This window comes from Cygnus olor, chromosome 21, assembly GCF_009769625.2.
Source record: "Cygnus olor isolate bCygOlo1 chromosome 21, bCygOlo1.pri.v2, whole genome shotgun sequence".
Taxonomy (NCBI): domain Eukaryota; kingdom Metazoa; phylum Chordata; class Aves; order Anseriformes; family Anatidae; genus Cygnus; species Cygnus olor.
The window spans coordinates 590705-599025 of record NC_049189.1 but is presented as its reverse complement, the minus strand read 5'-3'; the positions used below and the strand labels follow the sequence as shown (position 1 = coordinate 599025).

General features: G+C 45.8%; 1 protein-coding gene across 1 annotated transcript; it reads right to left on the bottom strand.

The window, feature by feature from the left end:
* Window positions 1–1067: 1067 nt before the first annotated feature.
* Window positions 1068–8283, bottom strand: NOL9 (nucleolar protein 9). Its single transcript, XM_040533992.1, has 12 exons — window positions 8077–8283; window positions 7780–8005; window positions 7413–7540; window positions 7030–7168; window positions 6372–6468; window positions 5527–5624; window positions 4589–4750; window positions 4118–4406; window positions 3114–3225; window positions 2592–2769; window positions 1719–1852; window positions 1068–1397 (listed from the first exon to the last, which is right to left on the bottom strand). The coding sequence occupies exons 1-12, from the start codon at window positions 8281–8283 to the stop codon at window positions 1269–1271; spliced, it is 1899 nt and encodes a 632-aa protein (XP_040389926.1). The 3' UTR covers window positions 1068–1268.
* Window positions 8284–8321: the final 38 nt, after the last annotated feature.

Below are 8321 nucleotides of genomic sequence, written 5' to 3'. Positions count from 1 at the left end.
TCCTGGGGACGGGGCCAAGGGCATCGCTTAAATAACCAGACCGGGCTGCAGGCACCGCCACACCGCGGCACCAGAAACCCCGGCCAGAAGGGAGGTTGTCTTCACAGTTACGGATCCATTAAATGCCCAGCTCTCCCGTTACCTATTTAGAAAAGGTGTTCCCAAACAGGTCCTCAGCTTAGCCCAGGATTCTTACTCACCCCTGTGTGACTGCCCCCAAACTCGTCTTCACTCAAGCACAAATTGCTGCCCCCCCAAAAAGGTGAGAAAAAAAAACAACAAAGCCAAAGCTCCTCTAGTCCTTCACTGGGTGAGACTTAAATGAGACCGAGTGCATTGCTGTCCTATGCAGTACAGGGGTAACACATTCCTCTCCCCTTCCAGCCCAGTTTACCTTCTACTCATTCCACAATGCCTTTAGAAAGAGATGGACGATACAGTCACATCAGAAGCAGAGCTCTCCTCAGGTTTATACCCAAGGCATTTAATCTGTCACAACAGGGTGCAGAGCCAGAGCAAACTAAGGCGGAAAAAAGCACGATCACTGGCCACAGAGGATGCGAGGTAGCACATCTGCTCCTCCAGGTTTCTGAGGCGCATGCACCTTCCTTATGTACCGAGTGGTTTCAACAGGATGGCTGATTACAGCTGCCCTTTTCCCCAAAGCTGGGTTAACAAAACACGTACCGCCCGAGACCTGAGCGAACTTGGACAGCCCCTCCCTCCTTCCCACCAGCATCAGCACTTCCTACCGCACTGCCACCCCACCTGCAGCCCGTGAGGAGGCACTATGCTCAGCAACAGTTCAGGAGACAACTGGTATGAGAGCAGTGCAAGCTCTTAAAGTTGTGAGTAAAACTAACTTACAGTTACTGTGGAGTTATATGTGCACCCACCTGCTGTAGCGCACCAATTCTCTGAAATCTAGAGTTAGCTTAAGGCTAGACTTCAGTCAGGAGAATCACTTCATGCTACAAGCTACTACTTTAAGTAAGGAAAAGCTTCTGATAACCACCCACAGCCATGTCCAAGTCAGGGCAGGCTTTGGAAAAATTCAAACCAAACCACCGTTTTTAACGTATTTATTACAAAACACCAAAATACATACTGAAAATATAAAGCATTATTAAAAATTGACATGTTTTAGTATCTACACACTGGAAACTTGTTCCGGGTCTCTTGGAGCTGTGGTAGCCAGTGCTTCTGGAACTACACTTGCCTCTTGCCATATAAAAGAAATCCTGCAGTCAGAGGCCCTAAAGGCTTCATCAAGTGTAATCACACTGGTAAGTATACTCCCTCTTCTTGAAACGCTTCTTCTTTTTCAGCTTCCCAGACCCCAGAATGTTGTAGTTATATTCAGATGTGACATAAGGGATCTCTCCCTCAATTCCTTCCTGGAAAAAAACAAAAATAGGAACAACTTTATGGACCTGTATCTCCAACTGAATTGAAAACACCTTCCTTTAAACAGACTAACAAGAATTTAATGGGGGAAGAGGAGAAAGCTATCACTGAACCTACACTCTGATATCTGAAAAACAACAAGAACGTTATCTCAGTTGGTTTTATGCATTAAGGGCAGTTTCCTACAGGTATGACCATCTGCTAATGCCCAGACTGCTCTGGACACACGTAAGCCTCAAAGTAAGAAAATGGAAAATCTGCCAGCAAGCCTAACCCTTTTTTCCCCCACCCTCTTCCCAAGCAACTCCTACCTGGCTCACAAGAACGCAGTTTGGAATAGCAATATTTCCAAGTAACAGACAATTCACTAGTCTCAGGTTCTCGGGAGGCACCGGTGTTAAGACATGATAAAGTTTCTTCTCCATCTCAACCCCTCGGACAATTCCTAAAAAGTACATAGAAAGTTCAGTCCTAACTCCACCAAATCACTTCACACTGTGTAACTGAATATGGCTGAAGCTCTTTGGATAAGTAGCTTTTCCAGAACCAAGAACGGGATTCAAGACATCTTGAGAAAAATAACCCTGCACTTCTGTATCCCACTTTTCCAACATCTCCGCATACGTAAGAGCGCCTAACATCTCAAAATACCTATCCTTGTTATGTTCCTACAGAAACTCAAGGTAGCTCCTCAAAATCAGAGCTGAGTCTTCACAGCAAACATCAGTACTTAGAGAAATCTTTGCATGTTTCAGGCCACAAACACTACAGTTGCAGCTCTGTTTAGAGAAAGGAAAACATTCCCCCCCACCAGCTGTGAAATAACAAGTCCCACAGACAGCTAAAGAATTTTGTATAAGCCATTTGGAATCTTCTATTGAAAACATGAATCCAAAAAGCGAGTAATTTGTCAAGCTGTGAAAGACCAAGTAAGAGAAGCCAGCTACAGAAGATGCTGCTTAGTGACGTTCTCCTTAACTGCTACCAGAAGTTACAGAGAAGTGAAGGACTTGAAGCACAGCTTGTAATAGAAGACAAAACATGTTTTTGATTGTTCTTAAATCAAATCCTACTTTTCCATTTCTTTTTGATGGAATTATCTACTCTACTCTTTCCATCCTGCAATATACCTGTCAAAACATGACACGTGAGAACATAGCTTAAGGTTTCCCAGGCTCACGTACCGAAGCCAAGGCAATCACAGACCGGTGTCTGTGTCAGCAAGACTGGCCCATCCGTTTGGCATCTGATTTCGTCTGGTATCCTGCAGAGCCCGACCCAGCTGGCATTCACTGCATACATGATATTGGTAGGAGCAACATCAGTATGAATAACCCTGAGTGCAACAGCATTAAAAGGTACCTAATGGGAAAGAAAAAGAACTGTTTCATTAGCTCAATGTAAGTTTGGTTTGAGTTCAGAGATAATTCTAAGTACACAAAACCTGAGCCACCTCTCTACAGACAGATTATCTCAAAATACAGTTCCAACAGTAACAACTGAACACATGGAAAACGTGCCATACTGACATGTCAACAAAAACCTCATGTTTAAACACACTGGTCAGCTTTTTACCTTAAATTACAGAAAATTTTCCATTCTCTGGAAAAAAAAAAAAAACCTCAAAGTACAAGCAGAACTAAATTAAGTTGCTAAGAATTAGACTCCCTGCAACATCTTCAAGTCTTTCAGAAATGCTCATTTACCTGGTATGGCACAAAACTATGCAGCGGAAGTACTGATCCTATGTCTGGAGGCTGCAGCTGACCAAGGTAACCTAGTATTGACATGTCACGTAAGATGCTGCTATGTACTCGCCTGGAAAGATAACCACAACAAATCAAGAAAAGACAGCACGCATACAAAGCGATTCAGCCAGATAACCCCCAGACATTCCTGAGTACACCATGCAGAATTAGCTACTATTTCATACAAGTTAAGTTTTTAGAACATGAATCTTTGAAGAAAATTTAGAGCCATGTTTTTGTTACCTCTAAGGAATCACAGGATTTTAGGGCATTTTGAAGAGGCACAAGTAACCAAATGTAGCTTTAAAAAAAAAAAAAAAAAACAACAAAACCCACAAAAACAAAGAAACAGAAGTCTTATTAGAGAACATTTTCCTTCTCCAACCTTGATATTCATACAGCTGTGAGACAGAATAGTACGCTTGCTTTCTTAAATAGCTCTTCAGGGAAAGCTGACTCAACAGAAAGCATTTAAAATGGGCAGCAAAGAGTCAAGGTCCAGGAAATCATGCCTTTCAAAAATGTAAGCAAATTGACTTGAAATGTCAGAGAAATTAACATGACCATCTAGGTCTGTTAGAAATAGGCAAGGAACTTCCCAATTAGGGGAAAAAAAAAAAAAAAAAAGGAGACAGTATTCTGTAAGCATAAAGTATGCCCAGTGTAAAAGTCCAAATAACTTATAGCAGACACTGGAAGCAGTGTATGGAGGAACAGCTCCCCACCCCACCCCACCCCCCCCCCCCAAAAAAAAAGAAACTGAAAAAATCCCTCAACCACCTCCCACCAAAACAACAACACCACAACAGGCAAACTTATCAAGAGACAATAAACCTTATAGCATCTGAACAATTTAACGGGGGCACTGAAGGCCTATGCAAGAGTTCTGTCATTAATTTACTGTCAGGGCTAAGCATACTTTTATTAAGCAAATTAACCACCACACAGCACTTACTACTTACGCTTCACCTGCAACCCCAGCTCGAGGGAATTCCGGATGGATATAGAGCAGTTTATAGTCAGGAACTGATGCATCTTCCTCCCCTTCAGAGGACTTCCAGCTCTCTGCTGCGCTCAGATTCATCTGCTTGCTCTTGGCTTGCTGTTTGCCTTTGGTATACAGGCCAGGAGCGAGATGAACGTACTCAGGGGTGAGTGGAGCCATGGCTTTCCAGTCATACACATCCATCTGAACAATGTGAGTGGGCGATAACAGCCGAATCATATCGGTCAGAAGCAGCAAACCCTCACCTTTAGGAAGCAGAGAAAACTTGATTATTGCCACCATGTAGAGAAGTCTCAGTGCTGTTATGGAAGACTAACAATAGCTCAAGTGCAGTCAACTGATATTTTCTTATTCTAGACTCTCTAGGAAGTGTAGAAGTATACTGCTTAGGTTCACCATCTCTTCAGAATAGATTCATCATGTTTACCTTTTACCCAGCCCATAGTGTTGATGACTAAAGGCACTTCCTTCTTGTAGGAGTTGAACACATACTTCACAACATCGATGTATCTTTCTGTGTCCTGCTCACAACTAGTCTGTCCATAATACACCATCTTACGTGGAGTTTGCTGATGAGTGAATGGTGGACCTGAAAATAAGAACAAGCCTCTAATACTTCCAGTAATTCAAATGCAAACCCCTATTCCTACTAAGTACCTACAAGCAATCCCTTTTGAAATAAACTGTCTTCTTTTAGCATTTTAAGAGTCATTCTTGTATAGTCTGCACCTACAGAGGAACTTGTTTTGCAAGACTCCATGCAATTTTTTTTAAAGTATTATTTATTTGTTCATGAGTTCTAAAAATTCACAATCTCCTATGACAAGCTATCCAAAAAGCAAACTGCTCTGATAGTATCTTTTATAGACATGGACCCAAATTCACAAAACCACAAATACTAACAGTTTCTCTGGCTATAGGGTTTTTTTGTTTGCTTGTTTTTTTTCCCCTCCTCCAGTGAGAACAGCCCCTGATCTATATGGATCTACTTGTCATTTCTCAAACTAATTATACCTGCAGACACTAATAACTAAGACAAGTTTTCCCAAAGCGACCCTACAAATCCGAAACGTTGAAAATCCACTTTGACACGTCACAACCTGTTCCACTGGCTTATAGACACAAATCTTCCCTTTAAAATACAGGGGAAGAAAAACAAGAAGGGAGAATGGCTCCATGTTATTTATCAAGATTTTCACACGGAGCTTACACAACCCTAGCAAGAAAACTTTTATAGGCTTTTATTCTTTACATGCACCTTCAGTAGATGTGGCAACTTCCCCTAAAGTACAGTCCCTACTCAAGAAGCACCTTCTGGGAATTAAAGATGTTTCTGGCAACTGTTGAAAACAGCAAAGCACGTACCAAGAAACGGCTCTGTTACGTTGCTTAAAGACACGCATCCAGGCGGCGTAAATTCTGTTTGACCTATGTCACATTCCATATATTCAACAGAGGGAAGGCTGCAGTGAAAGAAGCCCATATATTAGCATCCACTAGAAGAAAAAGGACATGACTTTGAATACATCAGAAGCACAATCCGATTTTGTTCCAGGTCATCAAAATTAAACTAAACAGTCAAACCACCACTTGCTTGTGCCCTTCCCTCACTTGAGCAAATGCTAAGCAAGAACTTAAATGGCTCAGCTACACCACACTTTATATCATATGCTTGTATGACAATAGCTTCACACCTATCCAGTCTTAAGAGTAACTAGAACAATAAATCAGAAGTGGTGCTAATCAGTGTACCACCTCTCACGTATGAACTGGGCACTCTGAGATCAGCTATTTGAGATTTATGAACTCTGTAATCCTTATTTTAAGCATGCAACGGCCAAGATAATAAACTTCTACACCTTGTTCTGCCAAGAATCTTGAGACAATAACAAGTCATAACCTTTTGTGTATTTTTAAGTGTTATAAATCTCAATTCATTACTAAACCCTGTTTGGTGTCCAAATAGTTCATATAGTCCAAGTTGCTGTTAGTAGTATTTCAACAGAAATATTTCAGTATGCAGCTTTTCTGCAAGATTACAGAAAAGACAAGAAAACAGAAAACTAGGCTTTTTTGCTTGTTTGTTTTCAAAAGAAAATATACAGTTTCCAGTGAAAACAACATTTTTAAGTATCTTGGCAGGTAGTTTTCTTCTTCTCTTAAATCACATGCAGTACTTAAAGAGCCACAGAACATGAAAAAAAACTCACTGATTCAGTAACAGATTAATCAGGTATCTGTTAAATGTCGACTTCCCAATGCTTTTTGGACCACACACCATAATGATAGGTACACCTTCATCTTCCGCTGGGGGAAAAGAAAAGCATACTCTGAAAGAAGCTGACAGTGAGTTATTCTGAAGTGTCCTATTTACATAAATTTGTGAAAGAAAACAAGTTGCCAAACCTACAGAATCTGTGGTCTGACTATGATGTATTTTAGTAAAAAAAATCCTTTAAAGAGCAGTATGTTAAGCTTATCAATATAAAGGGAAGAGGCTCCTAGAAGGAGGAGAAAGCTCTAATACTACAACCCAGTTGGTATTAATTCCAATTGCTCATGATATTTTTAATGTTGTTAGATAAAGAAGTAGATGTTTTTCTACCCACTAGGAAGAGCAAAACTAAGGAGTTTTGACATCAAATTTAGAAATATCTTTATACCACTGAAGTGCTTATCTAGCAGTAGAGACATAAACCCAATCAAGGTGATGTATAAACTCAAGTTACACACTATTTCGAGAAGAATATGACCTTTAATCAGTTCCTTCTAAAATGCACTCTTCCCCGTAATTACTTATGAACTTATGAAAAACTCTGAGTTTTCTTTTTTCTAGCACTAAAACTCTGCCAAGTGCATGCTACTCACCACAACATGCTTGTATTAGCTCCTCCAGGGCTAGGAACATGCTCTCTGACACCAGCAGTCCATTATCAGGGCTACATTTCACGATACCAACAGATGCCAGAACCGCATCCTCCGTTGTGAAGCTAGACTCTTCCTTTTTCTATTGGAGAGCAGAAAAAAAGGTTGGGAAGACACGTGTAAAGCCATACAGATGCATACTCTGTGCTGCTGGGTACTGACAGGACTGCTGCAGGCACGCTAAGTGGGACAGCCCCGCACGTGCTGGCTCCTCTCGCTCCGCAAGATGCCCGTTTTGGTGAAGGAGCAGCAAAGGCAGCGTAACCCAGCCCTGCCGCGACGGGTGCCCGGGAGGAGCACGCAGCGCAGTGCCCTCCGGGACTCACCTGGGCCTCGAAGAGCCGTGAGAGCGGCGGGAGGCTGAGCAGGAACCGCGTCACCGGCGTGTCCAGGTGCTCCAGCAGCACCACGGCGCACTCGGGCGAGAACCGCGCCATCACCTTCACCCGCGCCTCTGCGGGGGAAGAGCGGGGCCCTCAGCCAACGCGAAATGGCGGCCGGGCCCCGCACGCCACGCGAAATGGCGGCCGCTCCGCACCGCGCCGCACGCGAAATGGCGGCCGCCCCGCACCGCATCTCCCCGCACGCCACGCGAAATGGCGGCCGCCCCGTCCCGTCCCGCACCGCACGCGAAATGGCGGCCGCCCGGAGCGGCCCGCGGGCCCCCGGCCCCCGGCCCCGGCCCCCACTCACGGCGGCGGACGCGGTGCGCTCGCATGGCGGCGCGGGCAGCGGCGCGGAGCTGGCGGGGGTCGGCGGCGGGCGGGCGGGCGGCGGGCAGCGCCTCCAGGGCGAGGGCGCAGTGGGTGGGCGGCGAGAAGACCGGCAGCCCCGGCTGGTGCGAGCCGATGGCGAAGCCCAGGACGCGGACGGCGCCGTACAGGCAGCTCAGGCGGCACTTCCCGGTGAAGGTCAGCGCCTGCGGGGAGACGGCGTGAGACGGCGGCCCCGGCCCCGGCCCCGGCCCCGTCCCGGCCGGGCGCTGCCCACCTGCTGCGGCGCCAGGAGCAGCACGGCGGCGCCCTCCGCCGCCTCCACAGCCGCCAGGCCCGCGTCGGCCGGCGGCACCATGCCGGCGCGGACGAAGGAGGCGGCGAACTCGCGCCAGGCCGCCTCGGAGCGGCCCCCGCGGGCGGCGGCGGTGCGGGCCGTGGCCCGGCGGGGGCGGCGGGCCGGGGGGCCCCGCCGAGCGGGCATGGCCGCCGCAGCGCTCCGCCGCCTCCCGCCCCTCTCGC

What these genes read in the sequence shown, in the direction of transcription:
- NOL9 (XM_040533992.1), bottom strand. Translation starts at nt 8,283, where the DNA reads ATGCCCGCTCGGCGGGGCCCCCCGGCCCGCCGCCCCCGCCGGGCCACG. An exon ending in CACGGCTCTTCGAGGCCCAG is followed by an intron (nt 7,169 to 7,412) that starts GTGAGTCCCGGA and finishes GCTCTCCAATAG; the next exon opens with AAAAAGGAAGAGTCTAGCTT. An exon ending in ATAGTTTTGTGCCATACCAG is followed by an intron (nt 2,770 to 3,113) that starts GTAAATGAGCAT and finishes CTTTCCCATTAG; the next exon opens with GTACCTTTTAATGCTGTTGC.